The following is a 25544-nucleotide window of genomic DNA, read 5'->3' on the forward strand; positions in this document are numbered from 1 at the left end:
TCAAAATACGGGTTTATTTATACTCTAGAGCAACTATGTCTGAAAAATTAGGCACAGTTACCCAAATTTGGGAAAGAACCTGTGTTGTAGTGTTTTGGATGGCTGAAGACTATGTTTTTGAGGAGCAATCCCAGTAAGGGGAGGAAAGTGACCTTTTTTTCCCTTTATCTAGCTCTGGAAGGGGCCTCTCTGACTCAGTGGCCCTCTGTGTGGAAGCACCTCCTCCTCACAGTTTCTGCCTGCTTTGTCAACATCTTTTTGGTCCAAAGTGTGGATGAATATAATACTTATGAGTTGTTCTCATCAATGTTATGATCCAATAGAAAAATGTACATGCCTAGCTTTCCATGCCCCGATCGGCATCTGTAAAACAATGGTAATGCCTCATCATTATTCATATACCATATAGACTTTTCACAATCCTCCTTGGTTTCATGGGAGATGAAAGGTAAATTTTTAAGCTTCTAACAGCAGAGTGCAGTGTGTTACAAGGAAAACACACACTGTAGTTAGATTTAAAGTATATACAAATCTTTTCTACACCATTTTCTTAACCAGTATGGGGCTGTTTAAATTTTTTTATAAGCAGTTAAAGATATGATAGAATTAAACTGCTGAGGGAAAGTTATTTGAATGACTAAATAACTGTCACAACTTTCATATGGTTTTCTTACAGCAGAGTAATGAACTATGTTGTCACAGAGTGACAATAATGCAGCTGTACAGCTTTCCACAGAACTATGAAGCAGAGCCACATTCACGGCAAAGGATGTCATCCTGCCGAGTGAGGAATTCCCGGCTCACCAGTGGGACAGAGCATTTGGCACAGTTAAAGCATTCCCCGTGCCACTGACGATCTTCAAATGAGATATATTTGGCACTTCCGAGAGCTGAAAGAGATTATGAAAAAGAAGATGTGAATCCTGTATTTCTGGACATGGTTCAGAAATGCAACAGAAAATTTCTGATGTGTGATCAGGTTGTCATGCATACAGCAAACAAACAAATGAACAAAAATCCATAGTCTGAAATATTCTTTGTTGGCTGAATTGAAAAAAAACCCCATAACTTTAAAATGAAATACAGTGAGAAGTATTTTAGGTAAAGCCACAAGTCACTCTCTTGCATATCCCATTATGAGCTCTGAACACAATGGGTTAATCAGAATGTCCCTCAGATTTGCTGATCTTTCCAACAGACTCTCATGAAAATTATTTGCGATATGCTTATACATATAGTTTCTATACAAGAGTTAATGGAATTAATTAATAATTTCCTCCTAAGTTTCTTCAAGATGGAGTCTTTTGGAAATTACCAAACCATGGAATTCCTAGCACAAGTATCTGAAATAAAATCTCGAGGTTTGTGGGGATTTTGAATGTTTTTGATTTGTTTGTTATTGTTGTTTTTTTGTGTTTGTTTGGTTTTTTTGGTAAAATCATGTACATTTTATTGGGTATTCATCATTTGCTTTGTCCACTGGCATGTGCAGCATGCACCTGTAAGAATCAGGTAGTATTTTTTTCAACAGTTTAGTCCACACATAATGGAATTACAATGCAGAACACCAGCAAATGCTCTCAGAAAACTTCAGCTGTCATAGGCTAGTGACATATATGTCTAATTATAAACCATCTAAGTACACAAGGATGCACGTGACAGAGCTTTGTTGCATTTGGCAAGCTTTCTAATTTGACAGGTGTGCCTTACCAGCAGGCAGTTAATCTGTGTTCAGTTTGATCACATTTGCATTTAAAAACAAAACTGAAGAAATTACAGACGTGAGGGACTTGTGTGTACTGTCCTGGGAAGAGCAAAAAAAAAAACCCTTTTCTTATAGTCTTAAGGAGGAATTTTAGTACAGAGTCAAATCAAATGATGGAGGAACTCCTTTTAGCACATAAAAAGACTCCTCAGAAGTTCGGGAACATGTGTGATCAGCATGTCCTAGCGACATACATCACATGTGATACAGAGTGTGCCTCTCTAATAGTCAACTCCTTTAGTCTTTCATTGTGATGAGACTATTTTACTGGTGTTCTCTGAAGCAAGGCTTTTAGAAGAGACACATGACTGTCTAGTCCCCTCTAGAAGATGAGACTCACCTGTAATAGGTTTCTTGCAAGCCGCACACTTCTCAGCATACAGTTTGCTGAAACAGTCCACACAGTATGGGTACTCATCTTTTGAAATAAACCTTTGTTCGTACAGCTGGGTTTTACACCCAGCACAAACAAAACATTCTTTATGCCAAGGTTGGTCATGGCAGGTCACCCCTCCAGAAGTTATTACCTAATGTATTGACAAAGAAGGACAGAGCAATGAAACAAACATGTGAATTGGGAAGGATTGTCTTTGTAAGTACTTCCACTTGTTTTCTCTCTTCCTGTATGCACAAGAGGTGAGATTGTGGTCACATCAATTGTTTTTCATCTGGATTTTCAATTTGACTAACTGCAGTTGAGCTCAAAGTGCTACTGGTTTGGTTTTCAGTTTTCTATCACAATATAGCCTCCAAATTTGTAATAACCAGGTTACCTTTTAATGAAATTTTTCTATTTTATTGTATATAAATGTTTAAAATCAGGCATTCTCTTAGAAGAGGAATTCTTAGTGGTGGACAGAGGATGAGAGAACTGATGCTGAGATAATGGTTAATCTCCAACTGGAACTGGTATTTTAAATAGGAAGAAAGGCAGCAAAAAAGTCTAAGTAACACAGAAAGGAGATTTACACTGTCAGAAGAAAATATGGTATTTAGCAGTGTCATCAGCTTTTCATTCCCAGCAACTCACAGCTCTGCACTGGTTATTTCTGAAGAGGGAAATTTCCTGTTTTCTATGGCTCCCATATTGTGGTAAAGAGCTGGTTTCACAGAATTTGTGAGAGACTGTATAGAAAAATTTCTATAAAGATGAGCTGTAAGATAGTGTTTCTACCGTCAAGTCACATGCACAACAGTGAATGAATGAATGAATGCAGTTGGAACAGGAGGAGAAAAAGTTGGAGAAACTTAAGTAGAAATAGCAGTATCATCAAATTTCCCTGGGGAATACAGTTTCAGGGAAATAAAGAATAATACTGTGTCATCTCAAGTAATAAAAAGATTTAAATAGTTCCTATCCCTTTAACATTCCAGTTTTGGGCTATTTCAAAGTCACGTTTGCTTTTCCATTAAAATCTAAAAATTGCTGGCACAAAATTAAAGGCTACAGTTTGGCAATTTAATCACTTTGGGCTCAATTCTTATTTATAGAAGCTGATGCAAGTTTAAGAAGTACAATTGTTTCAGCTATTATATAGGGGGACACTTCGCATTCCTAGAATTTTTAAGAAGCAAATCCTGATTATTTCACGTTGGTGCTCCTAACCTCAATGCCTCTAATAAAAATCAAGAATAATTACTATAATTTTCATGTGATCATTTAATACAAACTACAGGCTAGATGTAGAAACATGGAAGTACGTTAAAATGCTTTCTAAAGTTTAACTACTGAAGAAAAAAACAAGTTTACAGGTAAACATTAAATAACTACATAAATCATAAGTTATTTGATGAAGTGAAAAAAAAATTTGCTTTGCTTCTAGAGTGGTACAGGTACTAAAGAATAAGATAAATTCTGCCTTAAAACGAGTTTAAAATGGTTCCCTAGAGAACAGCATCATACTAGAACAGTATGATGAATGAGTTTTTTTCATCAACTAGAGGCAATTTTAAAATGTGAGAAATCAAGGGAGGGAAGAACTGTTTTATTTATAATTGGGATAAAAAGAAAACTCATTTGAAACAAGCTAGCAGTGGGACTCTTGACTAGTGTTATCACAACTGAATGTTACTTGATCTGATAATTGCCTGATATATTTCAAGGGAAAGAAAGACAAGACTCTGGATGCCTTGCTCAGCTTAGGTGACTTATGCATGTGAATATATGCGTAAAAGTAATGGAAAGAGAGGCAAGTTTACCTATGCAAAATCAGACATTATCAGGAAAGAAGGCTGTTACATGACTTTCTGTTTAACCTTTGCTAAAATTCACAATCAGTAACAAAAGGAGCCCAAAGCATTTGTTTTGGTTAATAAGTGTATTTCAAAGATAATCAGTCTTAGATTAGTATTAACCAAAGTGGACAATCGACCCTGTTGCAGTTGGCTTTCAATGCCCAATGTCAAAAGAAAGAGTCTGCTCTTCCTTTTAGTTCACCAGACATTTTACATGACCCAGCCCTTTCCCCCATGCCTCAATAGCACAGTTTTTACATTACATGTTTAATTACCTTCTTGCAAGAGTAGCAATGGTGAGCAAATTGCTTCTCAAAACAGGGCACGCAGTAATTCTCATTATCTTTGGTGATTAATGGTTTTGTTCCCAAAGGTTGCTGACAATACTGGCAAACGAAACAGGATTCATGCCAGGAACTCCCCTTAAATTCCATTTTACGGGAACCTGAAAAAAGCCACAGTGAACAATCTCCCTGATATAGCCTTTTAATATAAGTTTTAAAGGTTGAGAATACTCTTATTTTCAACCCTCTGCCTTAATATCAGGTTACCCAAGAAAGCACTTATTTTCAATTTAATAGAGCTTCTAAGAATGTACTTGAATTTTCAAGAACATATTCAGATCCATACAATCACCTGGCAAAAGATGTGTTAAATTGCCTAAGCTGTGATTTTGAGTTTGTCCTTATATGAATCTTTTGGGGTTTGTTCTTTGTGATTATGCTTCAGTTGCTCAGAGTTTCTCTCAAGCCAGCCAACTCAGCGATAACATTCAGGTTCACAGCACTTTCATAAATTAGAGATTAATTTCTTGGATGTTTACTACATCTATTATTGTCTTGGCTTTTGTCTTCCTTAACTAAGGCTCCTTCAATTATAAATGCATTATTTATCTTAATCAGCTTAAACTGGCAAGTTTTTAAAAGTAAGTATTTTTTCTGTGATGCAGTGCATTACACTGCCTCTTCTCATAGCTCATAATTTCATCCTAGATCAACAGGTTTTTTTGTCATGTTTAACTAGATGCTTTTGATACAGCGCACACAGAAAGTAGTTCAGTTAAATGTCTATCAGAGGAGTTTCAGAGATTTTATTTCTGTGTACAGCTGTCCTGTACACTTTGGTGGTAGAAGCATAAGTCTAAGATATGCACATACAACTGAAAATGAATTTTCCAGTGAATCTCCATCATAAGTTCTTTCCCTGTAGGTATCATCAGACTGCAAAGAGAGGTGCAAGGTAATTTACCATCCTTTCCACATGAAGAAGAGAATTGCCAGCATAATGAATTAATCCCACATTACCTCTTTCCTGGACTATGGGGCTAGTGGAGAAACTACTGGTTGTATTTAAACGGAAAAGGTTTGCAGCTTCATCCCAGTGATCAGAAGGCTAACTTCACTCTCTTTGCCTGAGTCTTTTCAACACAGAGCTAGTGAGCTGATGAGAAGGAAATTAATGATACAGAGACAGGCTGGTGTTCCCATGCCAGTTCAGTTCTCTCTTTGCACTGTCACCTTCAGGCACTTGCCTCAGGGATTTATACTCCTAGACTCTGGGGCAATACCTGAAACATGAGTATATACCAGAAGATGATAATGCAAACCTGGGTAAATTCTGGTACTATTCTCATCACATATGGTAGAGTGTGCTTATTTGACAACATTTTTTTAAACCATATACAATTTAAATAGTATATAGTCCTAAAACTGAACACAACGATATTGCTACAGCATTCCTTTCCTCTAATACAGCTTTTACCTGTCATGAAAAGGAAGTAAACTGTAAAATTACAAATCAATGTTACAGGCTGAATATGACATCAATAACCTAGTATTCAAACTGAGACAATAATTCTGCACAGCCCAGACTCTATTGTTTGGTATTAGATCTATTGAAAGAGAAAATTCTTATGTCACCGCCAAATTTACTGATGCCCTTCACCAAAAATTCCCAAACTAGTAGTCATAAGGCCATGACAGCTAATTTGCAGCTGGTATTTAGAGTTATATGCAGGATCTGTAAAATATTTTGAACACTGAGGGTAGTTCTCTGTTCCAAAAATTGGGTACTTGCTTGCCTAATCAAGCAGCTTCATTTTTTCATATCCCGTGCTGTGGTTTCTCTTAGATGCCTCTGAAGAATTGTCTTTTGGGCAATCTCTCTGCTGTATGAGCTTTACTGATGTGGTAGCAATGAAGGGCCTAGAGGATGTCCTGAACAAACATGATCACAAGCTGAGAGGCGGTTTAGTGGAAAGTGTAGAATTTTCAGTGTTGCTAATGGTAGGAAATAAACCTACTGTAAACACAAATGTATCGTTTTTAGCAAAAACACTGATAATGATCTGAAGGTAGATTGTCATGTTTTGACAGTTTAAACAAAAATATTTTTAAGTGAAAGAAACATCATAAAGAACATAAGCTCAAGGTCTGGTCAATGTGACAGACAAACATGCAGATGTCTTGTCTCATCTGTCACTCCTGCTTACAATAGCTCAGTTTATCTACCTACCCTCACTGAGGGATATGCTTCCTAAGAACTGCAACAGAATCAAGGACACAGCATGAACTCATTTTACCCAGTCTTGAACTCTTAATGTTTTTTTATAAGGATTCATAAGACCTGTCGGTGCTAGATCAGAGGTACCTGCCTGCCCTCTCCTCGCTGCCGGGAGAGTACTACACACAAAGGAGCAGTAGTCACCTCAAAGCTGTAGTGAAAGTCCAGGACCTTGTATCTTGCTTTTCCAAGAAGGTACTCAAAATTAAAAATCCATTTTTCACAGGAGGGTCCTTGTTATCTTACCTGGCATAATGGTCTTCTGGCAGTGGAAACACTTAGATGAATACTCATCAGAGTAGCATTCAGTACACAGCAAGACCTCGTCCTTGGCAGCAAATGGTTTCTCCACCAGTGAGCGACTGCACTTGGCACAATTGAAGCACCTCTCATGCCAGTGGCGGCCTTTGTAGGCCAGATCCTTGGAGAAAGTAAGTTCGTGTTAATGAAAACATTTCTTCAGAGTGTTTTTATCCTTCAGCTCCTCACAGAATTAAAATAAAAAATGGAGAGCACTGCCGTGGTGACTCGACAAGATGACACGTGCATCCAGCCAGGGGTGTGCTCAGGAATGATGCAAGTACTCAACTTCACACTGTTTTGCAGATCTCTTGCAGAGGCCAATAGGAGCTTCTCTAGCAGACACAATGGTCCTTCCTTCCTTATGTAACATCAAAAATACGTTTTTATTGGAAGAATCATTTTATATTTTACAGTTGGCCTTCAAGGGGGAGCAAGTGATAGACATTTTTAATGTGTGCAGACCACCTGACAAGAAGTCCGTTCTCCATAGAATTTGAAATGAACCTCATGTATTTTCAATGTCACTACTTTTTTCTTCCACCTAACAGTACATGATGCTAAAAGAAAGATCATATTATTGCAGAAAACAAGCAATTAAATCTCATTGAGAACAAAGTCATTATTAGGAAGATTAAAAAAAAAAAGTCACTGCTTTTGTTTACACCTGATATAAAGTCTCCTGAAAACTGAGCAGAAAAATGTTTCTGTAAGACTCAGTAGGCTTAGGGAATGAAAGAGTTCACAGTGTATATATGAGACTTTGACTAACAATTCAAAAAAAGACCAAACAGCAGATATAGTTTTTCCAAGGCTAAAAAAAAAAAGGGAAAAACACACTTCAACCCCCCTTCCCCAAACATAAACCAGCCCCTTCCTGATCTCCTTTATAAGTAAGAAGCACAAAAGGGCACAAATCAAATCTCATTGTTCTCCTTTGTCAAGTCTCCACCTTTTAAAGGGGTAAAAGTGAAAGAAATACCATGCTTCATTTCCAGAGGTGCTGAGCACTTACCACTTTGATTTGCTTTAGTTAGCACTCTGAACCTTGCTCAAAGTAGGTTATCAGCCCAGACTAGCCTGAGGCAAAGACTGGGTAGGAAGGAGAGGAAGAAAGCCAAGCTCAAACAGCTTGGCAGAGGTGGGACAATCAGCTGTAGATTTCTGTGGGCCATTTTTCTAGATTACTCTAGCCAGTTGTGTTCCTTTCTTGTCAGTCCTGCTTTTTTCTCCCATTTTTTCCCTCCACTCAGTCCAAACACATGATTTTTGTGTACAATCTTACAATCTTTGATTATAGTAATCCTGTTGTTAATTTTCAATTTTAAAAGTTAAATTATTGAGCTGAAAGCACACGTTTTCCAGGTGAACCTGACTGGTGCTAAGTGTTCAGGTTTGCTGTTGGAAAAATGCTGATGAGAGTTTGAGGAGTGTCTTCATCCAAGTCAGCATTTTCCTTGCTGAGTGATTCCTGTACTCAGACAACGTGCTCTGAAGTGCTTTGGCTGGGGAAACCTTCCAAGGGGCTTATTTTAGTATCTTTCACCTCTTATTTCAAAAGAATGTAGGCAGAGCGAGCATGGAGAGAAGGTGAGCACTGCACACTGAACCTGGCAAAGCAAAGGCTTTTTGCTAGCTTTCATCAGAACTTAAAATTTAAAATCAAATGTATATGCTTTAAATTGAAGTATGGATTACTGGAAACCCTACCAAAGAACACAGGGGAATTTTTATTAATAATTAATATTGTAAGGAGAAGGAAAGTTGAAATGAAAGTCAAGGTCAGAAACACTGCCACTAGCATGCCATTTGTGAGACGAGAAAAGTAAGCATGGAATTAGGTAAAAATTCAGAAATACTTAATTTCCAAAAATACATGGAATTATATGCAAATTGTAAACATGTCTTTTCAGCTTGGCACCTGCATGTCATCACCTACAGTAAAAGTAATTTTTTCAATATACAAAATATTTTTTCGAAGGACATCTCTCAGAAATTCCAAAGTTTCATTCAACCTGATACACTGAATTACATCACACACTATCATCCCTCCAGCACTGTGCAGCTCCTGCAGCCAGTGTGTGACTGGAGGTGAAGTCTAATTTTGGTCCACACATACACCACAGCTTTGCCTTATGCTTGAGGAATATATATATTTGGCAGATTTCCTAATCTTTGGTCCCAGATCTTTTCAATTCTGGGAAAATAGCTCTGTTTCTGTCTGCTGTGTGTGTTATACAACTGCTGTGTTTAGGCTTCTTCAGGAATATAGGGATATGCAGAGTATCAGATATAGAATCTGCCTTTAAAAAAATTGGGTTTGTGTGTAATTTAACAAAGAACAAAAACTGAAAGCTAAATGTTTACCTTGGAATTGCACTCAATAGGTTGTTTGCACTCTTCACAGGGGTTGGCATACAGGCTGTCATAACATGCAACACAATAAGCATTTTCACCTCTCAGTGCATATTTCCTTCCACGAAGAGACTGCAGGCAGTAATGACAGTCTGTGTGACTGCTGGTCATTCTGTTGGGGTTCTCCACGTGTTCTGGAAAGACGGACAAATCATGTAATTCAGTGAATGGCCATTTGCTTGGTCAAATAACAAGTAATGCTGCATTACCTGTGAAAGTTAGACAGGCATTTTTTTGTCATTTGCAGTGCCCTAGATTTCTTAATGCTGGGTTGTTCTATAATAAAATGGTAGCCTTTAACACATATACTGTGTATTGTATTACCTACATGATGGGGAGCAAGAGGACTACTTCAGCTTAGTCTAATTATGCTAACACATTTTCAGGTCAGACACCTGAAAATGAAACCATCTTCACATTCTCTGCATACAGCTACCGGCATTTTAAGACATGGTTTATCTAGAAATCAGGTAATGGAGACAGAAGCAATAATTCAAAAATGAAATCAACTGTGGAGTTATAAAAAGACCAAAGAGAAGGGGCAAGCACTTTACAGTGATTTCCTGACTTTCTCTTGACACTCCTGTCTTCTGCTCATTCCTTCCTTTTCAAAATATCCCCACATTTACCTAACCAAACAGAAGGAAGACAAGGGACTCCAGGATATATGACTGTTTTTTGCATTATCCCAACTGTGCTGCTAATATTTGCTGGCAATGTAAGGTCACATAAATACCCTTGGATAGCAAAAGAGTAAAATATAAAGAGAAATAAACTAAATCAAAAGTCAAACAAAATCATAACTCAGAGAAAATTTCCCTTGTTGTTATTGGAAAAGATTGTTTTTTCTTACATATTTCTTTATTGCTGGGTTCCATGTTGGCAGTACCAAAATAATGTCAGTTTATATTTCTGTGCCAGACAAGTGCAGGAAATATCACAAATCTATTGAGAGCCAGTTGTACAAATTTCCCATCCTTCAGTTTTTCAGGCTAAAGAGGGTTGGGTAAGTATCCAAACCTCAGCTGCAATGCTGAATGTTTTAAGGACTGTGGAGATGAAGACTTATTTCAGTCTTCTTGTTGCTGGTTGGATCATCAGCACTTTGCTAAAATTGGGTCTTGATTCCTGGAAATGAAGGAAGAAGGAACCAGAAAGTTCCCAGTGAAGCAAACCCCAAAACATCTGCTGGACTCATTGGATTGCACTCTGTTAAAATTACTGGGTGTAGCTGGTTTCAGGCAATACCAGCAGCCATGGATTTTAGAGGAGTTAAAAACAACTGGGGAAGGTCTCCTGGAGTATTTACATATCAGTGACTTTGGGCAGCTGAAATTTTTGCACTTTGAATAATAGTGCAAATTAGTTTATCTCAACCAGATGCAAAGCCTAAGAGTAAGGAAGAGAAACATGTGGAGGACAAGATTCGAGGGAGCGCTTAACCATGACAAAGCCTTTCTCTAGTCCACTTAGAGCTGTGCCCTCATACTTTGTTTTTACACACTCACTGCCTGGTTTATGCCCATGGTTGAGTTTTAAAAAGGCATTTTATGGGCTTATGTTTCGTACGTCTAAACCGAAACTGATGTTCAAACTGTGAGAAAAGAACAATTACTGCAGGTCTCCACTGGCACCAGTGCATAAGGTCAGGCATTCACTGACCTGTTCTGAGAGGTGTAGTGGTAAAATGGTGGAAAGGGGCAGGAAGAGAGGCTATCATACTTATTTCAGACCAAAAGTAGTGACTTGATTGTTTGGCACAAGCTATGGAAAACTTGTTGCTCCTGTAAATCGAAAATTTTTAACATTGAATTGATTTACTGTATCTCTTATTGCCCTTAATATTTTTGCCAACCAAGATAGGCTGCAGTAAGATCTGTAACTCAGATCAGTGGGAAACATGCTTGTTTAAAAATATTTCAGATGTGTTTTATGTGATATCCTTGAAATAATAGTATAATAGGGTTTGAATCTGGACTTCCATTTCCTGAAGATCAAACAGAAATTTGAATGTGAAACAAATGAACCCATCTATATGAGAAAATTACATCCATCAGCTTGTACATTTACACAACATAATATATAAAAAGCAGACAGAGTTCAGTGCACTGAGTGCACAATTATAGTCATGACCAAAATCAAGGTCAAGTTTTACACATTTTTTTCTATATCGGGGAAGGAGTGTAAGTTGGTGTCTAAGGAGACAATCAAGGAATGTTTGTGGTTAACTGTGCTCCATATTCAGGGTCATGTGACAGGCTTGAAACTGGGTTTCAGAGGAATTTCCATTCCTTTTTCTGTGGAAATTAGAGTTATGAACTGCCTCAGAGGATAACCCTGAGTGAACCACCTTCCTGATCTCCTGCTTGCTGAATCAGTACTCCAGCTTCCTAACAGAGTTTCATGTCAGCCTAAAAGTGGCAAAAGCAAAATCCTAACAGAGCAGAAACAAAGAATTTATGTCACTTATAGTTCTTTTTGTTGCACAAAGCTCAATAACAAATAACTTCACTTGTCTGCAGAACCATCTCTTATTTTTTTCATTCTAATGTATGTCAGTCATTTTTTAAAGTTATCAAAGAATTTACATACAAAATAATTTTCTTTAAAAAGTGGTTCTCTTGATTATTACTTCTCCCCTCCCTCCCCCCCCCAGGAACTCAATCTGTTCCAGTAAGCCCAGGTAGCATCCACAAAAAACCCCCACTACTGTAATATCTCAGGAACTTCTGAATTTATAATATAATTATCCTCCTAAAACCCTATATGAATGTGGGAGCAAGGTGCTATTACTCCTGTTATACAGATGGCAGTGGTTGCTTGAGAATTTAAAAAAAATACCCCCTAGATCAGAGGCAAAGCCTGAGGGTGTCCTTGGGTTGCTCCTCTAGTAAAATGTTTAATTTACCCAAGGCTTCACTTCAGAAGAAGTCTTCAAAGTTTGACCATGATGATATAAGATCATGTTTGGGAATGAAGCAGTGATGGTATGAAAAAGAAGGAAGATTTTTGCTAATCTTTTAGCAAAGGTCTGGGTAGCCTTTGAGAAGTGCTTTCACCATTAGATAATGCAATAAAAAAAAAGTGAATCTCATCTCTCCCAGCACCACTTAGCCTTGTTCCAATAAACAAGTAATGGTACGAGTGCCACGTAGTCGAGTAGAATGTTTTTCTTGTGCTTTGATCCTAATCTCTAGAGAAATATGTTTACTTTAAGTTTGCTGGAAGCTAGACTTTGGGTTTTGAAGGTCAGTTAAGAAATCTCTGGAGATCTGATGCTATTCACTCTCATGGAATGAAACGCTGACTCCAGCATTCCAGCTGCTAGCTCGTGTCCTAGGCACAAGGAAAGACTGCCATGTCTTCATTCCTTGGGAAAAGACGATTTTCTTATTTAAACTGGAACAAAGCTAAATACTGTTGATTTTTATGTACCTAGTAGGCATGGATACGTGATATCATTTGTAGTGTTAGAATATTCCAAGGAGGCGCAGAGGGATGTTGCCAAGGACATGAGGATATTGTAACTGGGGTCCCTGGGGTCAAATTAGAGAGTGCAGCAGTCTCATGGTATGAATGATAAAATAGATGAAAATAAAACAACAGAGCTGGCTAGTCACCCTGCTGTTACAACAGATTAAGATAGAATCTAACCACAATAAATAGGACAGGGGCTTACTGTAGAGTCAAATTATTTCCTATAAAATGCAGAGCACTAGAAGATTTCCAGTGAAGAAAGCCATGAGAAAATGGTTGTGAAGTTGTGAATCCTGATAAATATGGAGTCATTAAGAAAAGAATGCTTGTTTTCTCATTGGACCTAAAAAGCACAACCACAATGTTAATATATGTAAATAATTTATCTTGATGTTTTCTATAAATACATGTTGATTCCCCTTACATTATATAAGTATAAAAAGCCCAGAAACATTAATGTTACTTAATGGGAATTAATACATAGATCTTCATGAGATATATACACACAGGTAAAAATATTATATCTTTCACTTCATGACAATTCTAACGGACTATTTCTCAAGGAAAATATGCCTGCCATTGAACTTCACCATTTTTATTTTTTTTTTTTAAGAATATACAATGATTGGAATAAGGTTCCTTATTAGAGAGGCATAAAGAAAGAAAAATTATGGCAAAATAAATGCTTGGGAAAAGACTGAAGGATAAGAAAAACAATTCGATCTGTTATGAAGAGAACACTCCTGCAAGCCCCCCGAGGTACTTGTTCATTTTTCAGGTAAGTACATGTTTTTTCTTTCTAACATGATTTTGATTGTTTGCATGAACTTACTGACTTCATTTTAGTACCTTTTTAAAAAAAAAAAACAAAAAACTGCTGAACAATTCATCACATACATTTGCATACATTAAGGATGCTATAATTCTTACGTTTCTAAAAGTGGCTAGAGAAACAAAAGAAACTAGGGGCGTATATTACAAATCAAGTCAAAACAATTACCTACAGGAAAGCAGAGACACAGATGCTAACTTTGAGCAAGCTGTTTTACCTCTGTGGCAGAGCACAGTAATACAATGTCATGTTCTGGAAGCTTCTGAGTGAGTGCAGAGCTCTCACTGATGACATTCTCCTTTAAGCAGCCAGGATGGATGCCTACTAGGACGCTGCTGTAACAATCTGACTATGCTGCTTCAAGGTTCACTGGTGACACCGTTTTGGTGGTCTGTCTAGGTAAAGCAGGTCATTTAAAGGTGGATCTGCTAATTCATACTGAATCTGTATTGTGTTTAAACACCCTATGACTACAAGCAAAAAGGACAAGAGCTGTGGCTTAGCTAGGGGATCAAGCATCTCAGGAATTCTGTAATTTTCTCCTTAATTGGTATTGCTCTCTGCTTTGTTTACACCATGCAAACTCAAATGTTGGTGTAGTCATCTAAATTCTTTCTTTTACTTTTTTTCTGAAATAATTCTTACCCACATTTTTTGCAGGTTTTCACATAGTCTGATAAAGTCAGTTTTCTCCTGTTCTCATTATGGACCTCATTCCTTTCTGACTACTGTCAGATTTATGGAATAAAACAAAGTGATGAAGTACTTCAGCTGTGCATTGGTGTACCTTGTAATGTAAAGTCCTATAAGTATTCTCAGTCATACTTCCCATATTAAACCATAGAACAGGCTTAAGGATTGCATCTGGTCCAAAAGAGCCATGTGATAAAGTATTCCCAAGCTAACTGGTGAGTTAGATACTTAGAAGAAATTTAGACAGTTTAAAATTGATTATCTTCAGCTGCCTGAGGTCCAAGAGCAGAGCAACCATAAGCCCAAGATGTGGGTGAGAAGTCATTAGTGAATCCCAGGTACAATATTATAAGAGACAGTTTAAAATAATGTTGTTAGGGGTGTACCCAGGGGCTGACACTGGGACCAAAACTGTTCAACATCTTCATTAATGACCTGGAGATGGGACAGAGTGCACCCATAATAAATTGACAGAGGACACCGAACTGAGAGGAATGGCTGATATACCACATGGGTGTACTGTCTTCCAGAAGGACCTTGCCAGGCTGGAGAAGTGCAGTGAGAGGACTCTCACCTTGCAAGGGGAGATGCAAAGTGATTCAGTGACAGACCCCAGAAAAGTGTATCACTGCTGAACGATAAAAGAGGGAGGGTGAAAGAGTCCACAAAACCTCAGTATTACCTTATGGGTGTTTGAGCAGGAGTCAGGCCATTCCCATAACAACAAAACAGATTTTGTGGATGCCTTGTTGTGAGTTGCTGTCAAAGCTAGACGTGCACATAGTCTAAACACACGAGAAATGTTGTTGTTGTCAGCTGAAACAATTACGTGCTTGAAGTTGAATGTAGGCTTTAGAGCTTTGCTGCCTACATCATTGGAGCACAGATTTTAAAAGGTATACTTAGAGATGAGTACTCACCAAAAGCTGTGTCCTTTTAGATGGAAAGGAGTTACCAGCTCGTCTGTGGTATCTAGTTTACCACAGTAAAGATTTCATTATTTTTACTGTTTGCAGGGTCATGCATGTCAAAACTCCTTCTCCTCACTAATCATTTTAAATTTTAAGCTGGTGTTAATTGTTACAGACCAGTCTATAGAAGAGATGCAAAGGTCTGGATTCCTTCAGTAGTCTTGGCTCTGTCAGAAGGAAATGTAGGAACTACTCTGCTCCTCTGCGCTGTACAGAGGAGTAAGAGAGACCTTGGGACATGGACATCTACACTAAACATAGTCCTCATCAGGACTCTTCAGGGAAAGTAGATCTAAAAATTATTTTGTGATGACTTAAAAACTGTATGAAGGAAAATAGCTATCACTGTACATATATACATATAAAATATAGGTATGTATAATTTTTTTTCAGTTCAGCAGTCAAAACCATCCTAAAGAAGATGCAAGAAAGCCTACAAGAAGTGGCTAGGCAACAACCTGCTCGTGAGGAAAGTTTCCTAATCCCTTTTAGAGGATTAAATTCATGCTCTGAAACTTGAAACGTTTAAAGGCTTACAAAATTAATATAAAATAAAAGTTATTGCACCTGGGTATTTTTGGAAGAAAAGTAGAGTTCTGCACTAAGCTTAATCCAAAATGCTCTATTATTTTTAATTTTTTGCTGAATTTAAATAGAAAATATTTATGAACAACACCCCCCCTTCATGGAAAATGACAGTTTATTTTAGAAACATAGGACTCAGAAAAATGAAACTTGATTTAACAATATCAATCTAAAAATGGATTTAAATTCTCAACAGAAAAATTTCTAGTAAAATTTTAAATTTCATGTTTTATATAAATCCAAAAATTTCATTTGAAGAAGCAATTTTGAAGCTAATTGTGTTTAATTCTTGGAACAGAGATGTTGACTTCATTTTGAGAGAAGAAATTTGGTAGCCAAAGGACGTTTATGCTGGGTTACTCTTTCTTAATTAAAATGGTGTGAATGTAGAGAATAACATATTGCACTTACATGGAAATATTAATGTATTTCCCTTCCATCAATGTATAAGTACTACATGTCTTTGAAAGAGAAAAAGGAAACATTAAGTATTTGAAGCTGAACTAGTTAAGATGTGACAATAATAAATACAACTGACTATGCAGTACTACTTTTCCTAGTTGGGTTATTTAAAAGCCTGTGACCTAGTTAGAAGTGCTTTAAGAAATAAAATGAGCAAAAAGAAAAAAATCATCATCAGCAGCAATGTTAGCAACGAGCTAAAATTGGAAAGAATTTTCATTACCCTATTTAAAAAAAAAAAAGACCCGCTTCTTCCCAGCCCAAGCATAAATCCCCCAAGTGATAACAAAGCATCTGCTGCAGTGGTACAGGCTTTTCCTTTTCTCTCCCAACTGTGCTATGCCAACCTGACCTAGTTTTCTGAGGAAAAAAATAAACTGAGCCACAGTACTCTTTTAATAAAAATATGACACCTTATCAAAATGAACCAAATCTAAAGTTTTAGATGAAACAAATCTAAAAGTTTTCTGATCTCAGTCCTGTTAAGAGACTGTGGTAAATTAGGTGGTATTACAGCTTAGGAAATGCAAAGGCTACTGTCAGTAGTGTTAGTATGTAAGATCCCTACTTCAATTATTGTTGTATTTTGATTTGTAGGCCAAATGAATGCCAATTTTGCTTCTTACAGTGCTCCATCAGGCTTGCCTGCTACCTTCTTATCAAGCTTTTCACTGAAAACAGATGATATGGTTCTGCAGACAAGCCCTGGGCTGCTTATTACACGGACAGAAATCACAGTTTGTGAAGCCACTGTTGTACAGAGTCTAAGAAATGATGGCCATGCAAATGTAGCATATATATCCCGTCTTCACATTATATGCAAGATGTTTAAGGTGACAGTCTCCAGAAGTTCCCAAGGAAAAAAGGACTACAAGATGGGCAGTATCAAGAGGCAGGATCAAGAAATCATGGAATGGTTTGAGTTGGAAGGGACCTTAAAGATCATTTACTTCAACTCCTTTACCATGGACAGAGACATCTTCCACTAGACCAGAGGCTGCTCAAAGCTCCACCCGACCTGACCTTAAACACTGCCAGGGATGAAACATCCACAAGTACTCTGGGCAATAAGGAGAGAAGGATGGCCGGAAACATTCAGTAGAGCTGCTTACAGCCTGATCTCAAAGCAAGGACTACCTGTGTACTCCGGGTTTTTGATGACAATTAACACAGTAGGTATCAATATGATACTCAGCACTGATGACCCTCTGCAATTGCATTGTCTTTGGAATACAGGGATACAATAATAACAGCAGGTCCTTATTAAAATACATACACATACATTTCATCTGCCAGGTAGAGAGACCATGAAACGTCTAATCTGGTGAAGAAAATCTGAAAGATATATCACTCCTTGTATTCTACTGCTTTTATGGTATTGAACTGGTTATGTGGTATAAACTGAGATAGAAAGTGAGAAAAGTTTCTAGGAAAGTTCACAACAAACACGTAGCTGAATAATTTATCTAAATTCATGGATGTCAAATTAGGCCATGTAGTATTTTCTGGATTAGGTTTTAATTCTGCCTGTTAGGTTTGGTTTGCTCACATCTATTGGGGAGTGCAACACACAATTCACTTACCAAGTGTCTGCACCAAGGTTGCAGTCACAAAACAGTACAGTTTGACTGTGTATGTATCAGCAATGATGTGAATTATAGCAGACTGACTTTTTTTGCTTTTATTTTCTGCCCTGAGTGCTTTAAACACACTGTTAACAGGAAAACTTTTTTAGGTTAACTATGTGGATGCATCAAGGACAGGTTGCTGGACTTAAGGCTGGGAAAAAAATAAGAGATAAAAAATTCAGATAAACACATTCTTTTACATCACGTTCTATATTAACTGTTGGTAGTTGTTGAGCACATTTGATTCCAACACAGAAAAATGACCTAGGGACTCACAATATAAAAACTCAGTTTCAAAAGAGAGCTTGCAACAGGACTTTTGAAGGCAGCAAACCCTTTCAGGAGTGGGGCTGATGGGAGAAAGGACAGGGAGTGGAGTTCTTCGGCTTTTTATTTGTCTTTTACCAGGGAGGAAAAACAACAGTGTCACTGGGATGAGTATAGAAAAAATGGTGGTGGTTTTCTCTTTTTATTCCCTTTTCTTTAATTATGTTGCTTTGTGCATCATCCATTAACCAGGCAAAAAATGTTAATTACAGACCTCTTGAGTAGTAGATAATGGGCTGTCAAACAAGATAGAGTATAACATGGCATTGACTCAGTTTTAATTTCAATCCTCACATCCTGTGGCAGCAACATCAACCAGTCCTTAGAGAGACTCAGCCCTGGGTTCTGTTCATGTCCTGCCATTGACCTTTGCCATGTGCTGGAAACCTCTGGGGTTAAGTTACCTGTTCTGTCTACTGAGGAGATAAAATCTGCTGAACAGTTAATTATGTGACTGGGTATCCTAATATTTCCCTTAGGCCTTAAAGTCTGCGAACTGGCCATTAACATTTTATTTCTGTTTAAAATAGTCTATTTTCCTGAAAGTGGCTATGATTTAAAATTAGACCCTGCAATGAGCAGACCATGGATCTCTTTCTTTCTTTATTATGATGTGAGAGGTTACTGACCCTACAGTAATTGCCCGGCTGGGATTTTTGTCATGTCCTGACATGAGAAGTTTGTTGGAGTTTTTTGTTTGTTTGTTGTTTGATTTTGGTTTTGTTTTTAAATTTTGTTTTTGTTTTTGGCACTGTGATTTTCAGAGTGGGTTTATTTCTATGATTATAAATACACACAAACTAAAAGTTTGTCCCAGTGTAGGACTGCCTTTTTCTGACTGAAGGAAAATTAAGACTGAAGTTTGTCTGAACACCCAAGAGAGTCAACATTTGATTCTAAAAAATAAAAATCATCACTAAAATCTTAGAATGCTGGAGGGAATTTGGTAAGAATGAAGAAATTCCTTTCTAACACTTATGAATTAGGAATTCTGCTACTGTATTTTAAAAAATCCAACTGATCCAAATTGTTTTGAGCTTTTAATTTGAAATATTTCTCAATGTTCCTCAATTTTCAAGTGCCAAAATAAACAAAGATTGACAATCAGAAGATCAGCATGAAACAGTTTTTACTCAAAACTTCTTTTTTTTTTTTCCCCGTGCAAATCAGACTCACAGAATTATAGTTATGCCACAATTTTGAATGTTTTAGTACAAAATAAATCATGCTGTGGCTGAATTTGAAACTTGAAGAGCTCACTTGAGAAAGACTGAGCTCCCGATAAGTACATTTACGGCCTGATACTGTTCTGGGCTTGTGATAAATAGAATTATAACCTAATCCTGTGAAGTATTTTACAGGCTTCCTTTCAAAGGTTTCAGAACGTTTTTCTAACAACAATAAAGCAATCCTAAAACACACTTGTGAGGTTCTTACCTACAGAAAAGGTTAATACTTGTCAAAGCAAAGCAATTGACTTCCTCAAGGTCAGAGAGCAAACCTATAGGACTGGGAACAAGAGAAGCCACCAGATAGGTCTGCTCATCAGGCTGTATCCATGGCACTGGCCCATGGTGGTTAAAAGCATTGTACAAAGCTTCCAGTGCCAGAGGTAGAAAGCACTTCCAAAATTAGCTGAGGCAATAAAACGTTCGCGTTGTGAACTTTGCAAGCATCCTTTATGACTCTGAGGTTATGATTAACATTCTTACACAAAATGTTCTCTCAGCAACTACACTGTGCTTTGGTACTTGCTCATTCTTGCTATCAATTCTGCTACCTATGTACAAAGACATTTTACAGGAAGATCAATATTTTTCTGAGTGATAAAGCCTCTAAGTGTGAGGTCAGCAATCAGTTAGGGTAGTGCGTTCAGATCCATTATCCACAGTACCCGGAGATGTGCAAGAACTTACCAGTCCTTATATATGGACCTAGAACAAATTCAAACTCAAAGGTAACCATGGCTGAGAAGAAAAGTATCATACTAGTATGGATGAAGTAGAATCAAAGAAAACTCTTAGTTAAAGAAGGGGAAACAAGAAGGGACAATAGCTGATGAATACTACACAGCATCAGAGAATGAGGATATTTACGAAAACTAACCTAAACCTGCCTGACGCTAATGAGTAAGGCATGTTTTGTAGTTAAAGGATTCCCCTCCAAGGTGATTTCTAGCAGAAATTTAGTTTAGGTGTCATTATGACGGCAATCGAGGCACCTTAGTTAGCCTTTGCAACAGTCTTGTCCTCCGCTATATTTCTGCTACAGAATTTTATGCCACGGGGTTTTATTAATTTGTCTTCTTGGAGTAATGTTTACATATTTCCACAAAACTCTCCTTATTTCATGCCTCTGACATTTTACAGGAAAAAATGAATATGAGAAAAGGAGTTCTCATAAGAGCTGTGTGCCCTGTTCCCAGAAGAATGAACTCAGCTGCAGGAGCCCAAGAGGAGCATCAGCAGCATTTTGACACAACTTCCAAAACTAGGGCTTTAGAGATTTTAATAGAACAGTTTAACTGGAAATCATTAATTTTATGAGCGCCTTAGAATTAAACATTAAGATATCATTTTACCCTAAACTGGCAGGGCATTGTGCAGTAAAACTCAGCTTGGTTTTCCTCCCCAGGTGATCTAAAAGCCTTTATGGCATCTAGAACTTGAGTTGACAGGAGGGCTGTTTGTTGAAACAGGTTCAGAATTTCCCCCTCTTCTTTTGGGTTTGACGTTTGGAAGCATGTTGGTCAAGATTTTTACATTTCTTTCTGTCTGTCCATGGTGAGGCAATACTGAAAGTTTTAAACTATTCTTTTGGGAAATAAAACTCAGGTATGGAAAATATAATAAGAAAGCTGAGATTATTGGTATAGAGCCCACACAACATGTCTTACCAAGTCAACCAAAAATATATGCTTTGTAAATTATGACTGCCTGCAAATAACCTGGATACACCGTAGGTCATAACTGATCAGAATCTCTTTCAAGCAGCTCTTGATTTCATTATCCTCTAATCCCATAAGATGGTTAGAAAGTTGTCTTAAGTTTCTACCAATTAAACACCTTTGAATCAAAGCAAGTTTCCTAATAGTGTAATGAAATTACATGGGAAGACCATCAGCAACCTGTTATAATGCTAATATATTAAATCCACTACAGCCTGTTCAGTTGCTCTAGAAATGCCAACTTGTTACACGAAAAGAAGAAAACTATGAACACAAACAAAACAAAGGCATCTGAAACTTGCTTTCTAAATGTAAGAGGTTTTGTGCCCAGATCCACATATAAAATCATCCTATTTTTGAAAACAGGAATGGTTAAAGAAATATATTTTGGAACATTTTTACTACTACTGAAGTGAAAATTACATATGATATTTTTGTCCAAGTTTAATTTTAACGCCGTTATCAAAAAGACTGCCATTATGAAATCAGGTATCAGTACAGTTAATATACATAGACTGTAATTTAAGGACTGCCACTGTTATCCATACTTTTTTAATTCTGAAATATAGACATATATTTCTAGCACCATTGCAGTAAACTGGTATATCCTTTCAATATTACTCTTTCCCTTCAAACTCCAAACAAAATTATGATAATAAAAATATGATAGCTGAAAGACAAAGTATCTTATGATGGCAGATGATACTTGTTGTTTCCAGCAATATTTTGATTTGTTATAAAAATCAGTTTGGAAACTGGTTTTACTTCAAAAGAAAAAAACACAAAACCCAAGAACAATCCACATTCGGTATTAAAATTAGTTATGCTAGAAAGAAGTGATTTAACCTGATAGATAATTATCTAGAAAGTTTTCTTGCAAAAGCAAGTAGCTATGAAAGCTTGAAAGGAGATAAAAAATGGAATTTAAAATGTCATGGGAAACAGCATACGCATTTTTTTGTTGGATTGTTCTTTGGAGTAAACAAAATTCATCCTAATCTCCTTATAAAGGAAACCTCAAATAATCTTTCTGTAAATTAGTGAATGAGCCAGTTAATACAATGTAAAGAACTGCACCCAAAAGAAAGACATGATATTTCTTTCAGTACACAAAATGAAAAAATATGGTTATATGTGTAAGATTCTACATCTAATTTAATTAGCAGTTTTGTGTGTGAGGAAAAAGTTCCTGCTTACTTGCTCAAAACATTAAATTAGGTATACCTTGTATACTACCACGTTTAAAGATTATCAGATAAAGAAATAACAGAAAAGAGTCTCAATACTCACATTTTGTTTTAAGCTGCTTCTCTTGGTAACTTGTGCAGCAAAATAAAGGAAGAAATAATTACATGCCTTCACAGAAACAAGCATTCATCAAGTCCAAAAGAAACAGAACACTTTGCCAGAGCTATTTGAGGGTCCCATCAGAATTTGGCTGGATGGGGGAAGGCTGAGGGTCAGTTTGTTTCCCTTAGACCTCATGACATGCAAATAGCTGGCTGCTCCGCCACTGAATCAAATCATTCTTTGACATACTGTGTTTACAAACTGCAAACACATACCATGTAGGAGGTTCTTAAAGGAACATATTTCTGAGAGTTCTCAAAAGGAAAAATGCATTTCTGTTAAAATACCTAAGGAATCAAAACCCGCAGCCCCCAAAACTATTCAGTGCAAAGGAAAATGAAGGAGCATTATTCATCCCCAGATACACTTGGGTTCATGCATAATGAATCCAAAAAGTCTCATGTGGGTTTGTAAATCAAAAAAGTCGCAATTACTGAAGTCTGATTGTTGTGTACAGGAAATGGGGGGGCAGGGAGAAACTTCCTCCAGTTTCAGAAAAGACATTCAGGGACACAGCAGAACTTCTCTGAGACTATTGGGGCAGTTTCTGGGATGGATCAATTTGCTGCTCTTCCAGTAGACAGGAAAGTGCTCATACAGCGATACCACCAGAGCAGCAGCAATGGCCTCCTCTAGGCTCTCCTGGCCCTTGAATTACAGTCACCTCCTTTACTTTCTGCTTGGACACAGCAGGGGCCAGCTAACCTTCACAGACAGGCTCCCACATGCACGGAGCACATAGAGGTCCTTACACTTGGCATAACACTCCATGCAGACCTTTAATCGAACACAGCTGAAAGTAAGGACACATGTAGCCATTTAAAAATGCCAGCTGAAGTTAAGCAGAGAGAAAAAAGGATGGCTGCTTGTGGTATGAACCACGACTGACCTCCAGGCAGATTTTTCCACAACCAAGAGCCAGTAGATCTGAATCACTTAGTCTATAACGTCAAGGGGTGGGAGCTGTTTTATATCACAGATAGACGAAAGAAGGAATGTTTAAATGTTTAAAGATGTATTATGTTATCTGAGTACTTCAGTAAAATTGCCAAATCTGGACATGTTCTGGAGGTTATCTGTGTCTAGGTAGTGTCTTGCAGTTCAGACTGATCCTCTGAATATTTTTGCCAGGAACTGATGATCCCTGCTTGTGAATGACTGTCTTGTTAAACCTTTGCAGACACTTATTTTATCATTACTTAAACTAGGGGGAACTCTTTTCTCCTATTTTTATATGTGCTATAAGCTTTATTTATACCAAGCACCTTTTATTTCAAGCCTGTGACTTTTACAGATTGATTAGAGGACAAGTTAGGTGTGAATTTGAGCCCAGAATGAGAATCATGAATAGTTTTCTCTTGCCTTTGCTTCCAGAAAGAGAAAACTGAAAGCACAATTCTTAACCAAGCACCTCTTCTAGTTCATAAAGCAGTTCAAGAGAAAAGTATTATCCCAGACAGATCTGTTGAAAGAACTAATGACAGTTAAAAATACTTGTAACACAATATATTCTTTCCATAAAGGATGAGAAGTTCAGGCACTTCCTCCAGCACATCACTTTCCTCATGCTTCAAAGACTATCCTCAAATTTGGCTAACAGTAGACAGAGATAATAACTGCATTAATAGAAGACAGGCCCAGAGAATCATTTAAAAAAGAATCAGTTTTTGCCCAAGGTGCAAATTAAGCACGACTGAGGAGGTCAACAAAAATTCTGCTGCTTCTTCAGAGTATCAGTTAGATGTTTCCTGCAGCTCTCCCATCTCTTCCTGAACTTCCTGAAATAGAAAGCAGCTTATTTTATTTGTTTCCCGACATGACCTGTCTCGACCCACCCTCCTCTTCATGTTGAGGATCTGGGAAACTCATCAAACAAATGGTGGTTCTCTATAAACTACTGAAGCTACTCTTCCCAATTTAGAATATTAACTATTTAAAAAGAAAAATGCAAATACATGGCAAATACATGGCCTCAACAATTTCTAAAGAAAATAATAAAAAAGTAATGAGCTTGTTTTCCTGAGAAAATATCTTTGGCATTTACTGCATATGTTCTATTATTTGGGCTAGTAGAGAATGGAGTCTGCTCTCAAAGTACCTACAAAGCACAACTGTTTTTCAAAAAGTTTGAGTGCTTTTTGAGCCTCCAAATCCATGCTACACAAAGGAAAAATCATTACATGCCTCATTCTTTTATTCCTCCCTAAGCATCCACTTTGGGTCTCTGCTGCAGACACAATACTGGGCTACGTTCACTTTCAATATGACCCCCTACAGTCACTCTGGTGTCATCTGCAGGAGTACTAAACTTCCTATTAAATGAGAAACCCCATATCTACCCAGTTTTGTAGAAATTTCCACTTTCTTCGCCCACTGTTTCTTAATAGAAAACAAAACTTCAACGAGCAACCACTTCTTGAGTAGCCTTACTCATGACTTTACACAGAGAACAGAGCTATTGCAGTTCTGTCTGAACAAGCTGCAAGATGGGTTCATGCAGACAACAAAACCCAGCGACATTATTTAGAAACTTGTACCAAGTTTCTTTTAAGAAGCTGTGAAACAAGGGACTTGGAGACAAGGCTGAAAAGTTCTAACAGAGCAACAATTTGCTTATTTCCAGCAGACCTGAAAGTAACTAACTACAAAAGTCACATTTTGCCACTTAAAGAGAAGGAAAGGAGAGGCTGTTGCTGAGGAAGGAATTACTCCACCTTTAGCTAATGCACCCATTCCAACTTGTGGAGAGCAGCAGCACACAAGGCTGTAAGATGAATATTTGTAAGAAGTTGTGTATAAATACATACATGCATCTATACACGCTGGTTTATGAGTCTAAAAAATACCATAGGTGAAGGGCATGAGAGGTTTACACTAAAGACTTGAAATCAAAGTAGTTTTAATTTGTATACTTTGTAGTGCCTTTCATTTCCTAGATATTCCAAAGGGCAGTTTCGTGAATTGCACCTCTGATTTGTAAGACAAGATTACTCTT

General features: G+C 37.4%; 1 protein-coding gene across 3 annotated transcripts; it reads right to left on the minus strand.

The window, feature by feature from the left end:
* On the minus strand, positions 1-25388 carry FHL5 (four and a half LIM domains 5). Of its 3 annotated transcripts, none has more exons than XM_027893128.1 (6): positions 22765-25388; positions 9230-9411; positions 6809-6983; positions 4276-4445; positions 2106-2292; positions 1-890 (listed from the first exon to the last, which is right to left on the minus strand). In XM_027893128.1, the coding sequence occupies exons 2-6, from the start codon at positions 9386-9388 to the stop codon at positions 739-741; spliced, it is 843 nt and encodes a 280-aa protein (XP_027748929.1). In that variant the 5' UTR covers positions 9389-9411; positions 22765-25388; the 3' UTR covers positions 1-738. The 3 variants fall into 3 exon arrangements, with proteins under 3 accessions (XP_027748929.1, XP_027748928.1, XP_027748930.1); XM_027893127.1 differs by having other exon boundaries at positions 22490-25388; XM_027893129.1 differs by lacking the exons at positions 6809-6983; positions 9230-9411; positions 22765-25388 and adding an exon at positions 5305-5506.
* Positions 25389-25544: the final 156 nt, after the last annotated feature.

Source organism: Empidonax traillii, unplaced genomic scaffold (assembly GCF_003031625.1).
Source record: "Empidonax traillii isolate 1590-97213 ecotype Southwest subspecies unplaced genomic scaffold, ASM303162v1 scaffold382:size1915631, whole genome shotgun sequence".
In the NCBI taxonomy this organism is placed as follows: domain Eukaryota; kingdom Metazoa; phylum Chordata; class Aves; order Passeriformes; family Tyrannidae; genus Empidonax; species Empidonax traillii.